General features: G+C 42.8%; 1 protein-coding gene across 1 annotated transcript; it reads right to left on the bottom strand.

The window, feature by feature from the left end:
- Positions 1 to 9150: 9150 nt before the first annotated feature.
- LOC147419683 (linamarin synthase 1-like) lies at positions 9151 to 11448 on the bottom strand. The gene is made up of 2 exons (XM_086506005.1): positions 10837 to 11448; positions 9151 to 10566 (listed from the first exon to the last, which is right to left on the bottom strand). The coding sequence occupies exons 1-2, from the start codon at positions 11363 to 11365 to the stop codon at positions 9575 to 9577; spliced, it is 1521 nt and encodes a 506-aa protein (XP_086362131.1). The 5' UTR covers positions 11366 to 11448; the 3' UTR covers positions 9151 to 9574.
- Between the last annotated feature and the right edge of the window lie 9286 nt (positions 11449 to 20734).

Genomic DNA, 20734 nt, shown 5'->3' with positions numbered 1-20734 from the left:
TATGTCAAAAGACAAAATTTGATAGAGGGAAGCAACCTGGATTTCTTCAACCCTTGCCAATCCTTAATTCACCATGGGAGAGCATATCCATGGATTTTATCTTTGGATTGCCTAAGTCTATCCATGGGAATACGGGAATATGGACGATAGTAGACAGGTTCAGTAAACAAGCTCATTTTATACCTATCAAAAAGACTATCAAAGCCCATCAAATGGCAACCCTCTTCATTTCACAAATTTTTCAAATACCATGGCTTGCCAATGTCCATAGTGTCGGATAGAGATCCTAGAATGACCAGTAATTTCTGGAAGGGTCTCTTTGAGAATTTAGGGACAAGGCTAAATTTCTCTTCGGCCTATCATCCACAAACGGATGGCCAAAGTGAAATAGCTAACCTAACAATTCTCGATCTACTAAAAGCCTATGTAACGGAAGTAGATCAAAGATCCCAATGGGAGAAGTACTTACCCTTAGTGGAGTATGCTTACAATAACACTGTACATACTTCCACAGGAAAAGCACCTTTTGAGGTAATTGAGGGAAGATCAAAAAGTCCCTTGCTACTTAAGGTACATGGGAAGATCTTCGCTGCAGATGAGTATAGCCGAGACCTACAAGAATCTTTCCAAAAGATTAAGGATGCTATCTCTATCTCACAGCAAAGGCAAAAGGCTGCTGCTAACAAGCACAGAAGAGCCCAAGCCTTTAAAGAAAACGATTGGGTCTTGTTAAAGTTTCCCAAGGCTCGATTAAGGCACACAACGGGCAAGAATCCTACGGGTCACCAAAAGTACTATGCTAAACTAGCAAAAAGGTACTATGGTCCCTTTCAGATTCTTAGGCCAATCAATGAGATGGCCTATCAACTCAAGTTGCCCAATCATTGGCTCATACACAATGCTTTTCATGTGAGCCTATTAAAGCCTTACAAAGGAGAGCCACCTCAAGAACCAACTATTGAAGACCCACCGGAGATCGAGGACCAAGAAGAGGTGCTGCAGCCCGAGTCCATTCTCCGACATGAAGACAAGGTACTAAGAGGCGGTAAGACTATCCGACGATATCTTATTAAGTTTAAGAATTATCCTTTTGAAGATGCTAGATGGATGCAAGGCATACAATTAAAGGATAACCAAAACCTTGTCAATGCTTACAATGCTTCCCAAGAGTAAGCAAATGTACAAAATGTTAAAAATGAACAAAATTTTTGTCTTATAAGACTCTCTTTTTCTTTATTTGTGCACAAAAATGAAGTAGTATGCATGCTTAGATCAAGTTTTTGGAGACGACGTCTCCCAAACACCAAGTAGAGCTTGTCACTCTACTATGGAAGATTGATAGGACTAATGTGCAGACATGCTTGCGGCAGCCTCAGGCTCTCAAGCGCCAAATGGACTAGTCATCCATTGTGGAATGATGTCGTAGGGTAACATAGGGATCCTCTACCCGCTAAGAAAAGGACTCATGAACATGCTTTATCTTCTCTACACCATAGTCGAGGACGACTATGATTTATAGAGAGAGGTAATGTCATAATAATCAATATCTAATTCTCCTAAATGATTTTCTCATATTAAACTGATCATTTAATGTGGGGAAGGCCAGGGGAGAAAAAGCTAGAATATTGGTTAAGCTAGCAGACCGGCCACAGTAGGGATCCAAAGGAGGAAAAATAGGGATCCAAAGGGGGACCATCTGCAAAAGAGCCATGTGCAACAATGGGCTAAAAAGACCCTAAGGTTCAGCCCATTAAGACTTCCAAAATGCTAAGGTTCCAAAATTCAAAGGTTGTGTCCAAAGGTCAACCCTAGGGAAAATTGGATGCTTTGTGTGTGCCCTAAAAGTCTTTGCACATCCCTACATGGGAGGGGGCGAGCCCTAAAGGTAGGGGATGAGAGAGAAAGACACACACACACACACAGGCTCCCTTTACACAAAGGGAATGAGGGACACATGTCAGCTCCCTAGGCCAGATGCCCACAAGGTGTGCCCAATTTCTATTGGATGACCCTTAACGTGGACCAATGAAAATTAAGCTAGAGTAAATCTAGTTTAATTAATTTAAAAACATTTGATAAAAGAAACCAATGAGAATTAAGTCTCCTAGAAGACTATTGGGCAGTCTCCCAAGGGGTCCAATGAGCATTCAGGAGCCCCATGGCTTGCCTGATTCCTATTGACCAGGAGGCAAAGGGGTCCAATGAGAGTTTAGTTTAATTATTTAATTACCTAAAGCTCTCACAAAAGGGGAAAGGGGGACACATGTCAGAAGGCTATCACTTATGCTGCTTAATTGTAATTGGCTTGACTTGGGGAGGGCCAATGAGGCTTCAGGAAGAGCATTTAGCAAGAGGGCTCGCCCAAGAGAGAGAGGGGGCTGATTTTTGCAAGGCATTATCACACACACACACTCACACAAGCTCATGTGTGAAGAAAGAGAAGACTATCTCTTCCCAAGCTTTAATGGAGAACTCATCACCTACTCCAAGCTTGTGAGATAGAAGCCTACATCAACACTCTCTTGGCATGTGGATGCAAATCCAACCAAGAGCCAAGCTTCAATGCATGCTCATCTCCTCTACCAAGCTAATTATTAAGCTAAGCTATGCTACATATGAGTGATTATGTGAGGAGATGTACATCTTTCTCGTAAGATACTCCTTCTTCCTCTCAATCTACTCTCATACCCTGCTAGCTCTCACCATCTTCGAAGGTGTGTGAGGTCTTGGGTCTGAGAAAGGGGATAATTCAAGTTGTGTTTGTTAAGTGTTTTGCTTAGTGCATGAAGTTTCCATCTTCATTGCACTAGCTAGTCTTGAAGGAACACAAAGAATTGTATTGTACAATGTCTCTCTTGATGGGAGAAACCATAATACAAAGCCTTTTGGAGGGGGGACCGGCTCCATGAAAATCCGGTCCTCAACTGTTGTCAATAGCTTAATTGCTCTCTCTTTTGAAAGTATTGTCGATGCTATCTAACTAGGTGTTATGCTTTTTGTTGCTCTCTCCACCCAAGCACTCTTGTAATTCTCATTAGGAATCTACTCTAATGAAATGCCCACTATGTTCATGCTAATTTCCGCTACACATAAGTTATTAGGCCATTAAATGTTACAGTGTGTCAGTGTGTGTGTGTGTGTGTGTGTGTGTGTGTGTGTGTGTGTGTGTGTGTGTGTGTGTGTGTGTGTGTGTGTGTGTGTGTGTGTGAGAGAGAGAGAGAGAGCGCAAATTATAGAAGGGGCGGTGAAGCACCATATTCATCAGGCCATCAACAACGAGATGTTGAAAAGGTGTGCACAAGGGAGTTCAGCACGCGTGTGTGTGTGTGTGTACAAGGATCCTCCATCGTGCAACATTCCTAACAGGGGTTACAAAGTGAGGATGTGGAGACAGCCGAAATAACCTCCACTTTTATCTAGAGTGTAAGCGAAGAGCCAAGCCAGTGAAAAAACGGGGGTTAAGTGTGAGTAGTGTAGGTAGGTGAGCCAGGAAATTTCGGTGCTTTATAAAAATGTAGAACATGCGAGCAGCTAAGAACATGAACATGGGGTTTTAATGAGAGTTCACACTTAAATTCATAAGTAGAGAAATGGTTTTCGGCATGAAGATGAGAAGATCCTCATGTCTACGAGTGAAAAGATGAAACTATTGAGAATGTGCAAAATTTTAGAGGGTAAGCATGCATGTCATGCGATGCTCTTTGGCTTGTAAATCAATGAGAAACTTGTGAGTGTGTGTGGACGTAAGCAATCTAAGGCAGTTCATAAACATGAGCAGTCGTCGATGGTAAGTGTGAGTATGAATCATAGAGCATACAAGGACTATCTGTCTATCATAAAGATCAACTAATGAATAAAAAACATTCTGGCTACTATTTATTATCCAAAAAATGTGTATGTGTATGACACTATCTATTAGATAGATAATATGTGTGTGTGTGTGTGTGTGTGACACCAACATCCAGTTTCAACTTGCATATCGTACATATCCCTGAGCGTATCTTTGTGTCATGGTGGGGCAGAGAGCAATAGTTAGTCGCATTGCGGATTTCGTGTGGGTGGGGATTGCAGAAGTGGGTGCTCTTGATCATGCATACACCTAGGATGGGATAATTTTTCGCTGATGCATACATACTAGGTGTTATGGGACCTAGTGTTTAGCAAAGGAATATCTACAACGACATGCAAATGCTGCTGCAGATATTCCTTTGCTAATACATGCAAATGCATGTATTTGATAGCTTATGAAGTTCTTTTTTGACACAATAATTGCAATGTCTCTAAAGATTTTATTGCGGGTATACCAACCATCGTATGAGTACATGTCTTGCTATGCGTGATTGTAGATAATTGACGATATGTATATATTATATGGAGTGTGTTTACACATTTGGAAACATAACTCCATAACCATACTACAGATCATCTAGAGATAGATGGGCAGTTACTCACGTGCTAGAGGATATGCTAAGAGCATACAATAGCAAGAAGCAATCCAATTGGGAATTCTGATAATAAGTGTAAAGATGTTATGCGTAGGTTTACTCACTTTTTGCTTATGTACAAGATACAATAAATATGCTGATGAGGAAAACATTGTAGGTCACTTTCATGGAAAGCCAATCAAAGGTATTCTTATGTGTTCTAGAACCTTCATAAAGTCTAAAAATTGGTCCTCCATCTAGTTTCCTCTACAATATTGTACCATTTTCAAAACACTCAAGTGAGTTGGCAATATGGTCTACACACTCTTGTATTCATCCGGTGTTCATGTAGACCATTTAAGCAAACGTTTAAAAAGGGACAACAATGTAATCCATCAAGAATGTGTTCTTTTTGACCTCCTACTCAACCACATGAGCCTGAATGTATACTTGCCTATCTGAGTATAGGTTAAGCCAGACATTTGTCTTCTAAAGAAGAAATAGTCCACTTTTGTTTTCAAGGACGAAAACGCTTCTCCAAGGGGGGGAGTAATGTAAGGGTAATGGTAAGACTAGGAAACATGTATGGTCAAGGGGTTTCCTAAAAAGGGGCCAAGTGGCCTATATACGAGTATGGTAGGGTGAAGATGAGCATGCGATAGTCCCTCTGGTCTCACAAATAGTATTTAGTTCATCCATGGCTCACCTTGTAAGAAAAAATAATGTAGACAAAGGGTTATTCACTCAACAAATGAGGAAACCATTTGATTATTGGTAATCCTTTACATTTAATGGTGTTTTTGGGTGCATGGTTCACCTTGTAAGCAAAAATGTCTTCATCCTAGATGAGTGTGGAGGTGGCACTGTAGCATTTGCCGATGAATTTAACAATGAAACTCCCTAGCTCTATCTAGACTCCTTTGGGGGGCAAAATTCTATTTTGTAGACTAAGATTCAAACCAATGATTTCATATTCACGTAATCACGGGTTTTTTTGTTGACACTGTTAATCAACAAAATTCTCAATTCACAAGTCTTCACATTCACAAAAAATAACATGGTGACTTGAAGGGAACCTTGGGGGCCGGTGCAATTTGCTTGCCGATATAGTGCCTTAGCCTACTGAGCCTCACAGGCAACATGCCCAACTCGACGCATTGCACCCCCGATGGATCTGACGCGTAGCCCGACAGGCCCCTCAAGGATCTATATATAGGGTCCCTAGGGGGATCTATATAAAGGGGCCATTCAAAACTTGCAGTTACTTTGTGAATCAGTGTAAATGATACCCTTGCAATGAACGTTGAAGCAAACTATCTTGTAACGCTCCAAGTAGATAAATTGATCAGTGAATGTTTTGATAGTCCTACTCTACTGGGCCCTTTCTGTACCCATTAATTAATTAGACTCAAAGATTCCCTGTGTCACTTTCGCCAAAGCAGATCATATGCCTTTGCATCGGTTCCCACGTGCACAAACGGCCTATCCTCCTCCCCATTGCAATTCCCCTTCCTCCTTTCCCTTGGCAATTGCGTATTTCTACTTCGCTTGCCTTTGCACCCCCATTGTGGGTGAGTCGATGGAGAGAACGTGCAACGTTCTCTGTTCCATTCTCTGCGCAACCCTTGCGCCCCCAAAATGCTCCTCATTGCCACATAAGGACGGCCCTTCCCTACGCTCCTCTCCCCTCCCATTGCTGCGCAATTTTGCTCTGCATCAGGAGGACACTGGTGTGTTGCAAGAGACAGAGAAAGCGATTTCCCTCGGACCTGCATGAGAGAGAGAGAGAGAGAGAATGCCAAAGGAACAAACCCAGATTCGGTGCATAACTTTCAATCTTGAAGCAAAAGTGGGGCCTCCAGCTACTGTCAACATCATGAGCCAAACCCCCCTCTCCTGTGCCATCACTGTTGTTTGAGCCACTTCCACTCCGCCCCGGTTCAAACACAAAGAGAAGCTGCCAGCCAGTCGTTCTTTCCCATCGAAGCACACCCTCAATCTCGACTGCCTGCGACACGGAAAATGCCTAGTACCAGTCCAGACGACGATCAACAAAAAAATATATCTCCCCTCTATGCACCTTTCCCACGAGTCACGACGTTCAAAACTCTCTTCTTCTCTCTCTTCTATCCGCCCTCTCTCTCTCTCTCTCCTCCACGTGCCGCCTGCTCCTCTCTCTCCTCTCAGCATGGCGCCTCCTCTTTTTTCCCCTCAAAGCCATAACAGTAGCATCTATTGAGATGCCCTTTAGTGCAACCCAAAACCAAAATTGGTCGAGCCTACTTGGTGTACATCCAACATGGTAGTCCTAATATTAGTTTCCTAAATGTACTTAACTCTGGTGATTGTACACATTAAAGAAATATTTGACAGTGTTGATAAGAAATGGTGATAAAATTAACTCGTAAACCAACCTTATAAATGCAAAGTGTATAATGCAACACATTGGTTCAAGTAAACAAACTTTTTTAAATTCATAAATAGAATTACTTAGACTTTTGTGTTCAAAGACAATAAAACACTAGTTGAGGTATTTCTCTTGGCCACCAGCCACATGTTACAACAAGGTGAGATTTCACGATGGCTTTTCAAAAAGGAAATCAAGATATGAGGGAAATGAAAATACTATATATATATATAATTTTTCTCTCTCTCTCTCTCTATATATATAGAGAGAGAGAGAGAAAAGGAGAGAGACAATCGCTTGTTCTTCTAAAAAAAGCTCTTTACTCTTTAAAAGCTTTAAAAATAAAAAGGTACACAAAATAAAAGCAATGTAGTCCCATCCTAAGAAAAAGAACAAGTATAAATTGTGTGTTCATGTTGAAAATAATAGAAGATGAGCAAGGACAAAAGAATTAAACAAGGCAAAGACTTAAAATCCCTCTAAGGCTATGAAATGAAAGGGATCCATTTGACAAACTCCATCGACATTTAAGATGAGTCTCCATCGTTGGCACTGAAAACATTGGAAGGATGCCTAACTCGACTCAACACTAAGGCTTCTATTAGAAAACCAAAAAAAGAGAAGGACCTATACCAAATCCTCTCAAGTTGCACAGGTGAGAAAAATATTCTTTTTAACCTTTTTTTTTTTGGCACGGTGTCGTCCTTACACAAAAAATGAATGAAGGGAGACCTATCTGATAACGTTGTTTCTGTATAAGAAAAACCCCAACCAATGAAGCCATTTTTTTGCATGGTATCATCCTTGCACGATTTGTACATGGATAGAGAGCATTCCCATGACTTTGTTTCTACGTATGAAGAAAACCGTACATTCGCGTACAAGGAAAATCATGCCTTGATTTTAACATTTTAATATTCTTTTACATGGAGTCCTTTTGTATGGTTTAATTAAACGTTTATGCTTGATTTTGATTGATGTTACAAGAGGTGGAATTTAAACAATGGCAAACATCAAGGGTTCCAAGGCTTACATTAGTCAATAAGAACCCCTAGATGAGGACAAAGCAAACAAAAACCACCACCTCATTCACAAGAAGTTTTGGACAAATTCTCACAATAATTCCCACATTGTGACTTACCTCAACATCATGAGCTTCTGGGAGGGAGGCACCACATACCTAGCTAGGTACGATTAGGGACAGGGGATCGCCGGCCCGGTGGGGAGGCCAATGGTCTCCTGCCCCTAATCGTACCTAGTTAGGTATGTGGTACCTCTCGAGCAGAAGCTCATGATGTTATTCATTGTATGAAAAATTTTCCTACATGAGAAAATTTCTAAATCTTCTTGTGTAAGAAGAGACCTTCAGATGACTCACAAGTCAAGTGATACAAGGATTCCTATCAAGCCTATTTCAAAGAAGAGAAAGTTATCTCAGAGAATGACTTGGTGCTTGACAGAGATTAGAAGAGCACAAAAGGCACTAGGTGTAGAAATTCCTAAGCTTCCTTCTCGAAGTCTTTGGATAGAGGTTACACTAGCAATCATACATATAACATTAACTCAATTGGGGAATGGACATAGCTTTATCCAAGAGAGTCCCATATTTTGAGAAGTTGCATGTCCTACCTTAAGTTTTAGAAGCCTATCACCTACCCTTAAATAGTTCCTCTATTAGAGAGTGTCAAAAGGATGCATGTGTTCTAGTAAACTCTAACAAAAGAGCCCGATGCATCAATTCAATGTAGTCCATCCCTCAACAGACACCCAATTAAGCCCCTCTTCAAGAGAAAGTGGCCTTCATTTTTTAGTGCACTAGGCAAGCAACATAGGCAACGCTCTTCTGTCTCTAGCTCTATATTCACAAGAAGATTTAGAAATTTTCTCATGTAAGAAAACCCAATCTTTCTCAATGTTTTTCATACAATGCATAACATCATGAGCTTCTGCTCGAGAGGCACCGTATACCTAGCTAGGTACGATTGGCGGTAGGGGACCATCGGCCCCGGGCCGGTAATCCCCTGACCCCAATCCTACCTAGCTAGGTATGTAGCGCCTCCCTCATTGAAGCTCATGATGTTGAGGTAAGTCACAATGTGGGAAATATTGTGAGAATTTGTCCAAAACTTCTTGTGATTGCATGTGTAGCTAGCAAATTCTATACAGAGGCTAGAGCTAATGGGAGGGACTAGCCAAGAGTGGGAAAGGCGGGGAATGTTGAATGCCATTGCACAATGTGACCCCACAAACTACACGTGAGCATATGAAAGAAGAAAAAACTTTGTCGCGGAAACAATCCCAAGAGACCTCAAAGATCTATTCAACGAAAGTTTTGAACTCAAGACATATTACTCAAAGGGGTATGAACCAACATACAACAATATCTATCCTACTCTCGGACATGTTCGTCAAGATGGTGCTGCCGCTCGCCTGCGCATGTCATCTATGAACAATTTGAAGTTTGACATGGATCACAGACCGGTGCCAATGCCATCTGCATGCCAGCAGCTTCCTCATAGTCTTCCAATAATGAGCTTATCAGCTAGTAAATTCTGTACAGAGACTCTGGAGCTAATGGGAGTGACTAGTCAAGAGTGGGAAAGGGACCTCAAAGATCTATTCAACAAAAAGTTTTGAACTCAAGACATGTTATTCCAAGGCGGGAAGAACTCGCTAGGGAGAAGAGAAGTTTTAAAGTGGTAGGAACGATCCCAAGAGACCTCAACATACAACAATATCTATCCTACTCTCGGCGAGTGTTGAACTCAAGACGCGTTAGTCCAGAGGTAGATGCCGCTCGCCTGCGCATGTCATTTATGAACAATTTGAAGTTGGACATGGACGAGCCCCCCGGACAAACCGTAGCCAATGCCGTCTGCCGCAGCGCCGACAGGCGCCCCTGCATGTCGGCAGCTTCCTCAGAGTCTCCCAGTAATGAGCTTATCAGCAGTTTTATTTCGCTCACCTTCGCCCCATTCCTCAGACAATGCCCAATCTTCCACACATCCGCAATGTAATTTGCATTCATTCTTTGTTCTGCAAACCCGCCGGGCTTCGCCAAGATGGGCACACCTCCAGCAACACTCTCTATCACAGAATTCCATCCACAATGAGACAGAAAGAGGCCAACAGATGGATGTGTCAGGACGGCAAGCTGGGGTGCCCATGATATCAGCATTGCTCTGCTGCTTGGCTTCCCTTGCACTGCCTCTGAGTCTAGCTTTTCCCACAACCGTGAAAGGGCAGCACCCATTTGGTCGGGGCGGATCGCCCAAAGGAAAGGCGCTCCACTCTCTTCAAGGCCCTGGATGAGCTCCCCAATGTCTTCCTCAGACATGTTGACAATGCTGCCAAAGGAAATGTAAATGACAGAAGCCTTCTCCTGTTTTGAGAGCCAGTCTTTGCATGTTGTGTCTTCAGGCCACATGCTAAGGATGCTTGTTGACTCCATGTTGTGTGGGTTGCCGTGGCAGACGTCTATCGGAAGCAAGGGGCCAATCGGTAGGAAATTGGGGACCTCTTTCTTGAATGCAGCACATGCCTCACTCTCCCACTCTTCAAAATTGTTAGCTAGATTCCAAGCTGCCTCTAGAGGCCTCTTCATACACAGCCTCAACAACCATTGAAACATAAAATCTGTCGTCGAATCCACCAAGAAGAACGAGATGTAGTTTTCGAGTTTCATCGGAGTAATGCCTTGAATGCAGTGAACAACCTCTTGTAGCTTGCTTTGATCTGCTAGCAAATAAAGCTCTCATGTTGACAGAAAACTTTCAGAGTCATCTTTCACAGAATTACCAAAGTGCTCTCTCTCTCTCTCTCTCTCTCTCTCTCTCTCTCTCTCTCTCTCTCTCTCTCTGTACATATGCATGTATACATACCAAAGAGATGCCACAAACAAGAGTCTCCACTCAATCCAAAGAAGCAGAGGAGCACCATCATGAAAAATGTCAAGACAAGTGAGGCTATTCAAGATTAGTATCAGAAGAGAGGAAATTAATAAACCTTTCACTGGGATGAGGCCAAGAGATTGAAGAGTGGATTGGAAGGCGTAGGCGATATTGGCGTGCACCGGCGTGGTCCAGAGCGAGACACGAGGAAGGTGAAATTGGTCAGCCACATCTTGAATCCAAGTGCAGAAGGCATCAGCAATAATGCAAGTCAAGGGAGGGGACTCATTGCTGTTCAAAATGCGCCGCACCAGCTTCGCAAACGGGCCTGCCAAAGCCAGAGTCGCCGCAATCGTCTCGACCACTCCGCCCGGCTTCTCATTGAAACGCTGATGCGGGTCGGGCAACCCATCAGGGATATGCTCGAAGCGCAAGTTTGGCAATGTCGATAAGTAGGCTGCAGCTGTTGGCCGCTTGGGGAACATCCGCTGATGGGTGTGGTCTGTGTTGATGAATGTGATGAAGAAACCCTCGTCCAGCATGCGCATGGCGAGCTGAATCATGGGATTTATGTGACCCTGTGCCGGGAATGGGAAGAGCAAGGCATGGGGCTGCTTGAAATTGCCACTGCCATCGGAGCTCATGTTGGCACAAATGCAGCTAGGCAACTATGGAAAGACTGACGACGTTGCAAGAGAGATTATGGGGGTCCCGTTTATTGCGGCAACTCCACGCTACAGTCGAATCTGCCACGGAATTGCGCATAGGACCAAAATCATCGTCCCATCGGCCTTGCATTATCAGCACAAGAAATCTCACAATAAATCCCACATTGTGACTTACCTCAACATCATGAGCTTCTCTGAGGGAGGCATCGCATACCTAGCTAGGTTCGATTGGGGGCAGCGGACCGCCGGCCGGGTTGGGGGGGGGGGGGGGGGGGGGGGGGGGTGGTCCCTCGCCCCCAATCGTACCTAGCTAGGTATGCAGTGCCTCTCGAGCAGAAGCTCATGATGTTATGCACTGTATGAAAAACACTCAAAAAGACTCCGTTTTCCTACATGAGAAATTTTCTAAATCTACTTGTGTAGGTCGGTGCATAGTCATTAGTAACTCACAGAGATAATTATGCCCAAGCTCTCATCACGCGAAGCATAGTAGCTTGGCATTGTAACTATGCTGATTTGTAACTATGCCGACATCGGCATAGTTACGTAACTATGCAAGACAACATTTGCTTGTTTTTCAGCTTTTTGCCACAACTGTTATTTTGGTAAATTTCAGCTACGGTGTTTTGACAAGGGCTCCCTTTCCAGTGTGTGGACAAGTTCTCTCTCTCCACTCTATTGTCAGTTGTCGTCTTGGCTCACACCTACACTTGCTTGCTTCTACAGTGCTCTAGCTTCGCTTGACCACGAGGTGGCAGCTTGTTGCAAATACACTCAAACTTTGCAGGAGCATAGTTTCCTTAGTTATCCTAAGGCCTACATGTGTCAACAATTTAAAACTAGTCTTGCTTGGTGGGCCTTGCTAAAACATATTATAGCAATGAATAATTAAATAAACATGATTTTGATACGTTGTATGGAGCCAAATTCATGTGTATCGAATGTGATATATGCATGTCGTCTTGGTGGCTAAGCCAATGTTTCCAAAATCAAGAAACTGGTTTCGTTTTGGGCTTGATCCATTAGGTCAAAGGATTCTAGTTGTGAATGGCGACGGATCATGTCGCCTGGAACCTCTTCAAACAGTATGCCAAATCCTATTATTTTGTATCGTCGTTTGGCTAGGATTGTTCTTGATGTTGAAAGCAACGACATCTGAAATGGTTGAGTTGTATAGTTTATGAGTTGTAGAGTGTAGACTAGCATTATTTGACCAAGACATCAGTGAGTTATCTAGCAAGGATCTTCGCTCTAGCGTCTGTAATTAATATGTATATTTTTAAAGACAACATACGTGTAAACCAAACGAAAGGAAGCTAAGAAAAGAAAAGGAAAACGGTGGCTAACTGACCAAGAATATGTTATTTGGGCATCTTTTTGGCTCAAAAAAGCATGACTTAAAATGTATTATTTAGCATTTTTATTTTCTCTCTCTAAGTTGAAGTGGAACTTCTTAAAGGGTACAAAAGTGAGTCCAAATTTCTTCTAATGACACCAGAGGTTCCACAAGGGGAGGTGCTTATCCTTTTCAAGTATTAGCCATGAAACATGGTCGGGAAAGGGCCTCGTACCATTGGGCAAGAGCCACACATAGGCATCACCATGGCCACCAAATTGATGCACCACATGTACCGAGAACAACGAATAGAGCATGCAGCTACCAGCAACAAGCTACGAACGTGAGCACAAGGTGTCTCTCTAGAGGGGACCCAAGAGGGAGCCCACAACCTGTAGGTTGAGAAGACAAAGCCTGATCGTTAGACCAGCTCTTTTGGGACCCTAGGCTAGCATCTTTACTAGTTTTCTATAAAGCCAGTTCAGGTGTCAGCAAGATTTCTAGATGCTTTCTCTCATGAAGGTTGCCACTCTCCAAATTTGACTACTCTCCTACGCAGCTTTAGGCCGCAAGGGCACTGGTGCTTACCTGATGATTACACATTGCAGTAAGCACTTTGTGCGCTTTAAGAGATGGCAATCAATGGGTGTTGTTCTGATGTTGAAACGGACAAGGCGTCACAAAGAGATACATCACATATCCATACATTTCGCTAGCAGACCATGCAATGCTTACTGCACAAAACCAGTAACGTGTAGGGATTCCACTCACAAGCTTCCTGGCACATGAAAGATGCTCTTGCATCATGAAGATCATAGTGCCGCAATTGCCCTCATCGTGTCTTTGAAGGCTTGTGCCAACGATAGAGATCTGTGTAAATGCCGCAAATTGCACAAAGAAATCGGGACTACTGGGTTTCTCGAAAAGAATGTATATGTTGGCAACACCCTTGTCAGTGTGTATGCAAAATGCGCTGCACTTGAGAAAGCAAAAGTAGTGTTTGATGAGCTCCCCTTCAAGAATGAAGCTTCATGGAAAGCCATATAGGGAAGCAGGGAAGGGCTTTTCTCCCAATCTGGATACACAAAACTTGTGGAATTTGTGTGCATCACTAACTATACAATATCTTTGGCAATCAACCACCATTACCTGGTGCTATCATTATGAATGTGCACCTAGAAGAGGTTAAACAGTATGGACCATTAGTGTTAGTCAATCATGTCATAATTAAAGCAGCATGAAATAGGATTGACGTGGAACTCAGCTACATCATAAGAAAAATTCAGTAATTGACTAGCATACCTTGCTTCAAGTTCATCCGGTTGCAACTTCTCATCTTGGATATTTCAACATCAACCCTTCATGAACAAGCATTGCCAGCAAGTGGGATTCTCTCATTAAGCAAAGCTACCTTGTCCTAGTGGGCCGCATGCCCAAAATGTTTGACCATATCATTGTAGTCATCTACTATTGGGTTAAAAACACAATCTTTGCTTATTCCCAGCTACGGTCCAAAAGATTGTTGCGACGACACGAATCTAAAACAATTGCAAAAGTGACCATATCTGGCTGTAGGCCTTGTTCCACCATCTTGTCACACACACACACAGAGAGAGAGAGAGAGAGAGAGAGAGAGAGAGAGAGAGAGAGAGAGAGAGAGAGAGAGAGAGAGAGAGAGAGAGAGAGAGAGAGAGAGAGAGAGAGAAGAGAGAGAGAGAGAGAGAGAGAGAGAGAGAGAGAGAGAGAGAGAGAACAAATTCTTCCTTCTCAAGCCGAGCATACCTGGCCATGCTTCATAAAAGCATGTGGCAGTTTACCAGAGGTAGACAAGGGCCATGAATTCATGCTCATATTTGTAGAGAGCATTTTCTAGAGAAACATATCAAAACTGGGAATGCTTTCATAGATATGTATGCAAAATGCGATGCATTGGAAAAAGCACAAGCTATGTCCTATGCTCTCCATGGGCATGGTGAAGAATCCTTAAGCTGCTTTGAGCAGATGCAACCACAAGGCTTCTCTGCAGATGAACTTGCCTTTGCTTGTGGTTTAAAAGCTGGGGCATAATAGGAGTTGCACACGAATGGCAAGTATTACATGTCCCTCAATTGTGGATTTGATGTAAAACTCCGCAATAGAGGGCCTGAGGTGATATATCAAAAACCTTGCATCCATGAGTGCAAGTGGCTTCGAGGATCATTATGGTAGCGGTAGTGGTACCAGTCTCACCACCAGTCCAGCATTCACCAATGTTAGGGCATTTTGTCTCTTTACAGACTGTGTGATCGATCCTGCTAAGATTTTTTGCCCTCATGTCCACTTTGATGTTTACTCTTTCCATTTCATCGACCTTTATCGTCTACATCGCCAGCAGTTTGATAGCATTAGCAAAAAAAGGTGTTGAACGGGCCTGTAAAGGCAATTAATTTTGGTGATTCGACTTTAGATTAGGCCAACTGATCATCGATTGAAATTTGATATTTTTTGTTTCAGTAGCACTAGAACAGACCTCTGCCATGGGTTGATCGCACAAAATATCTAATCTTTGAGAGTGCTCATCATGTTGGCAAGCATCCGAAGTACCCTCTAGCTTGATGATCTGTGGAATATAATCAAGGTTTGAAAGGTCTCCGGTACTCCTTTCTGGTTCTGCCCGACTTGCTGCTGCACGGGCAAACTACACGGAAAAGAGTTGGTGTGAATCTTGAGAATTAGACATCGGGACCTGTTGCATATCATCTCCATGAACATTGAAGGATGGCCGAGGGCACAGGGTTATTTAATCTGCATGAGCTATACTTGGAGCGTCATAATGTTGGCCATAACTAGTTGCGCCTGAAGAAACGACCTGAGTAAAGGTAGTTGAGGCTAGACATACTGTTTAGCTAGCAAATGTTTAAGCCCATATCAACATCTTGGGTAGAGCCACATGCCTTCAAGATGCATGCATAGGTGATTGCATATGGACAAAGGCCCTCAATTTGCATCCACTCAAAACAGCCTAGAGCTTTCTAACCCTACTCCTGTAGTGTGTATCCTGCAATCAATGCATGCAAGGTATGAAAGCAAAAACAAACACATCTGGTGTCATGCCAATGTTGGAAATCTACTCAAACCATCTTAGAGCGTCATCAAAAAGCTTATGATGGGTGTATCCTACAATCAATGAATTCCAAGAGACTACATCCTTGAACCAAATCCTGTTGAATATCTCATGTGCTTCTTCCACACTTTGCAAACATATCAAGAAAGGAGTTGATAGTAACAATGTCTCTTTCTAAAAACCCATCATTCAAAATCTTAGCATGTATCTATTGTCCCTTATATGGAGCACATCTTACAAACCGCATTCTTTCAAAGCATATGATAGCCTTGTCCCACATCTCATAGTGAGTATACAGTGTCATAAGTGTATTACATGAAACCACATCTCGAATTTCCATATCCTAGAACACTTTCTGAGCGCTACCACGTAGACCACAGTCCATGGGGTATTCACTAAGGGTTACCGTTGTCGTGCCATGGCACGTTCATAATGTGAAATTAAAGTATCTACCTCACTCTTAATGTTTATGATGTGTGGGACCAAATGGTACAATGTACATAGTGTGATATATGCAAAAATGGATGTCACGATTGCAATCGTGTACATACCTTGCCGGGCGGGCAAGGCCCTACACGTGGCACCATGGAATACTTTTACACATAAATATATGCCTAATTTGATTTAGGAATGTACAAATTTCAAGTGTTTCGAAGTGGCACGCTCTTTTTGCCTAGAAAGTTCAATGCGGGCAATCTCGGCCAAAAATAGCAGGTTTCGTGCGCTGGCGTAAAAGACGTGTCCAAAGTGCTTACCAAGTGGGAAAATGAAGTTCAACATGAAATTTGAGCCCAATGGGATTTTTCCACAATTTTAGGGATTTTTCTCAGCTGGTTTGGGCTTTTTACGAACAAAAAGTGACATTTTTTGGGCTAAAAATGGTCAAAAATAGCCTTAAAAATGCTCAAAATAGCTCAAAATTCCACTTCAACGATGCTAGAGTTGTTGATCAAGATGTGTGGGAATTTTTAGAGCCAAGAATGAGCTCATTTGGGCACATGAGCAAGGAGTTACAACCATTCCTTTACAGGGTGCTAGTGCAGTCCCGTGTTGCTTCCACTACATGGCTGAGGCTGTGTGTCATAATAATCAATATCTAATTCTCCTAAATGATTTTCTCATATTAAACTGATCATTTAATGTGGGGAAGTGCCAAGGGAGAAAAAGCTAGAATATTGGTTAAGCTAGCAGACTGGCCACAGTAGGGATCCAAAGGAGGGAAAATAGGGATCCAAAGGGGGGGCCATCTGCAAAAGAGCCATGTGAAACAATGGGCCAAAAAGACCCTAAGGTTCAGCCCATTAAGACTTCCAAAATGCTAAGGTTCCAAAATTCAAAGGTTGTGTCCAAAGGTCAACCCTAGGGAAAATTGGATGCTTAGTGTGTGCCCTAAAAGTCTTTTCACATCCCTACATGGGAGGGGGCGAGCCCCAAAGGTAGGGGATGAGAGAGAAAGCCACACACACACACACACACACAGGCTCCCTTTACACAAAGGGAATGAGGGACACATGTCAGCTCCCTAGGCCAGATGCCCACAAGGTGTGCCCAATTCCTATTGGAAGACCCTTGAAGTGGACCAATGAGAATTAAGCTAGAGTAAATGTAGTTTAATTAATTTAAAAAACATTTAATAAAAGAAACCAATGAGAATTAAGTCTCCTAGAAGACTATTGGGCAGTCTCCCAAAGGGTCCAATGAGCATTCAGAAGCCTCATGGCTTGCCTGATTTCTATTGGCCAGGAGACAAAGGGGTCCAATGAGAGTTTTGTTTAATTATTTAATTACCTAAAGCTCTCACAAAAGGGGAAAGGGGGACACATGTCAGAAGGCTATCACTTATGCTGCTTAATTCCTATTGGTTTGACCTGGGGAGGTCCAATGAGGCAAAAGCCAGACCTAATTAGCAGCTAGGGCTCGCCCAAGAGAGAGGGAGGGCTGATTTTTGCTTGGCATTGACACACACACACTCACACTTGACCATGTGTGAAGGAAGAATAATCTATCTCCTCCCAAGCTTTAATGGAGAGCTCATCACCTACTCCAAGCTTGTGAGATAGAAGCCTACATCAACACTCTCTTGGCATGTGGATGCAAATCCAACCAAGAGCCAAGCTTCAATGCATGCTCATCTTCTCTACCAAGCTAATTACTAAGCTAAGCTATGCTAATATGAGTGATAATGTGAGGAGATGTACATCTTTCTCGTAAGATACTCCTTCTTCCTCTCAATCTACTCTCATACCCTGCTAGCTCTCACCATCTTCAAAGGTGTGTGAGGTCTTGGGTCTGAGAACGGGGATAATTCAAGTTGTGTTTGATTTAGTGTTTTGCTTAGTGTATGAAGCTTCCATCTTCATTGCACTAGCTAGTCTTGAAGGAACACAAAGAATTGTATTGTACAATGTCTCTCTTGATGGGAGAAACTATAATACAAAGCCTTTTGGAGGGGGGACCGGCTCCATGCAAATCCGGTCCTCAACTGTTGTCAATAGCTTAATTTCTCTCTCTTTTGAAAGTATTGTCGATGCTATCTAATTAGGTGTTATGCTTTTTGTTGCTCTCTCCACCCAAGCACTCTTGTAATTCTCATTAGGAAGCTATTCTAATGAAATGCCCACTATGTTCATGCTGATTTCCGCTACACAAAAGTTATTAGGTCATTAAATGTTACACTGTGAGGCCTCCAATTAGGGTTTCCCCTCCTCAAATAACTACTTGGGATTCTCCAATGAAGTACTGAAGCTTCCATGAAATGGTCATGACGAAGAATCAAAGCGTAAATTTAGGGTTTTTAACAGGTCGAATGAGCACTGCATCTGTGCAATTGGGAGCGAGGCTACACCTAATCTTCACACACAAAAGAGTTTTGAGTTAGTATTGGTTCTTTTCCAAAGTGGAGCTTTCATGGCTAGAGTTTTGTTCTTTTTTAGTGTGTTTTTGGCTTCAAATCATCTATGCCTTGCTTGATTTTGCTACGAATCCTCACAGTCACAGGCCCGGCGCTTTCCTAGTCGCACTGCGCACTTCTTGACACGTTTTTTGGTGAACCCGATGCGAATTAGGCTAGGGTGAGGGTTCAAAATCTTCATTGAATATCTCAAAAGAAAGTTTTAAATCTATGGAGCAACAAGAGCAACAGGGGGTTCGGTTTGATCTAGTCACAATGCAAATGTTTCAAGCTTTTGCATTGTTTATGCAGCAACAGCAAGCTGCAGAAAGGAAGGAGCTTTCCTCAACCAAAGCGCTTCAATCTGTGGTGAAGAAATTGGACCAATTTAAAGGTAAAGATGTAACAAAGTATTTTTGTGGGTATGTAAAGGAGATGGAGCTTCATCGAGTGCCCGAAGCAGAGATGGTGCAAAGTTTTGAACTTGCTGTGGTTCCCGAGATCAGAGAGCATGTAAGTGGAATTAGAAATGAGCATGGGGCAGCTTGGGAAGCATTCAAATTATCCTTGAAGGAAGATTATTTCATGGAGGACTCCGAAAGGGTAACAAAGAGGACTTTCTTAGAGTGGGTAGTTCGGCCAAAAGAGGGGCTCTCACCTACTGAACTGCTAAGAGAATTCGAACACTGTTATGATCAACTGTCAAGGACTGAAAGGCTACGCTAAACTCAGAGAAGACAGAGCTCTTTTTGCAGGCAGCAGGTAAAGAGATTCAAGAGAAGTTAGCGCTACTACTTGAGGATAAGGATGCAGAATAGGGTTTGAAGACCGATTGGAATGAGGTCGAAGATGCCATTTCACTGCTAGCTAAGCGACAACAACGAAGAGACAAGATGATAGTCAACCCTACTCAATCCCCAAGTGTTCCTGAGAGTCCTATAAAGCCTGTGATTGTGGTTCCAAAGAGTGACAAATCCATTCTAGATGATATTGTCAAGGGAATTCAAGAGCCCAAGTTAAAGCTTACAAGGCTAGAAGAAAAGGGGCAACCATCAGGACAATCTACAGGGCAAAGGCCTCAAAACAGAGAAGGCTTTGTAAATAGATGCATATGGTGCGATAGTACTGACCATGGAAGGAGGGATTGTGAAAGTTTTAAAGACGCTTTGACAAAGGAGCTTGTTTTCTTTAAAGATGGAAAAATTCACTTAAGTGAAACAAGTAAGCTCTTGGGAACAAACTTTGGCAAAGGCGGGATGAAGAAACTAGTTGAGGACATGGCTACTAGCCATGCCACCTCAATGGTTGAGGCAGCCGCCTATGGGTTGAAGGCGGATCCTATTAAAAGAAAAGGATCAATCAAGGTTGGAGAAGAGGAATTTTATGGTATTGGAGAGCTATGGCCATGCGCTATAGAGTCTGCTATGAAGGGTAAAATGACTACAGAGGTTTTACATGAAGCTGGAGATTGCATTCGGCTTGAAACAGGTTGGAATGACCCTGTGGACTCTTTGTCAGTGCATGCATATATTGCCAAATGTCAAGCAAATGAGGCCATTGTTGAAGAGAAACGTAGGCACGAGAATGGGGATGAAGGGCCTTCAAAGCGAGCAAGGAGAAGTGGAGGTAGAAATGACACAATGCCTCCTAGATCACCTTCCCCGCAACAAATGCCTGTCCCCGAAGAGCCTATGCAAGAAGCCTCTAAAGACAAGAAGAAGGATGCAACAAAATCCAAAGCAAAGGGTCCGGCCTAAAAACTCCAATCCGATATAGAGGCAGCAACGGATCTCAAAAAGGTTTTGGAAGAGAGGATTCTAAACAGTAAGGTGGAATTTACCTTGGGTGAGGTCCTTGGTATAGCAAAGCGGGAATTCCACGAAGAAATAATTGATATCATAAAGAGAAAGCGGCAGTCTCTTACTGAATCTATCCATGTACAGGGTGAAGAAGAGACTTTAAATGCACAGGGCGTACAGGTCTATGGCAAACAAGGTGATGAAACTATTGTTGGAT

The sequence above is a fragment of the Adiantum capillus-veneris genome, chromosome 29, assembly GCF_014529385.1.
Source record: "Adiantum capillus-veneris isolate H3 chromosome 29, ASM1452938v2, whole genome shotgun sequence".
NCBI classification, from domain to species: domain Eukaryota; kingdom Viridiplantae; phylum Streptophyta; class Polypodiopsida; order Polypodiales; family Pteridaceae; genus Adiantum; species Adiantum capillus-veneris.
Note: the sequence above shows the minus strand (reverse complement) of the source record. Positions and strands in the feature narration are given on the sequence as shown.

What these genes read in the sequence shown, in the direction of transcription:
- LOC147419683 (XM_086506005.1), bottom strand. Translation starts at nt 11,365, where the DNA reads ATGAGCTCCGATGGCAGTGGCAATTTCAAGCAGCCCCATGCCTTGCTC. An exon ending in TGGCCTCATCCCAGTGAAAG is followed by an intron (nt 10,567 to 10,836) that starts GTTTATTAATTT and finishes ATTTGCTAGCAG; the next exon opens with ATCAAAGCAAGCTACAAGAG.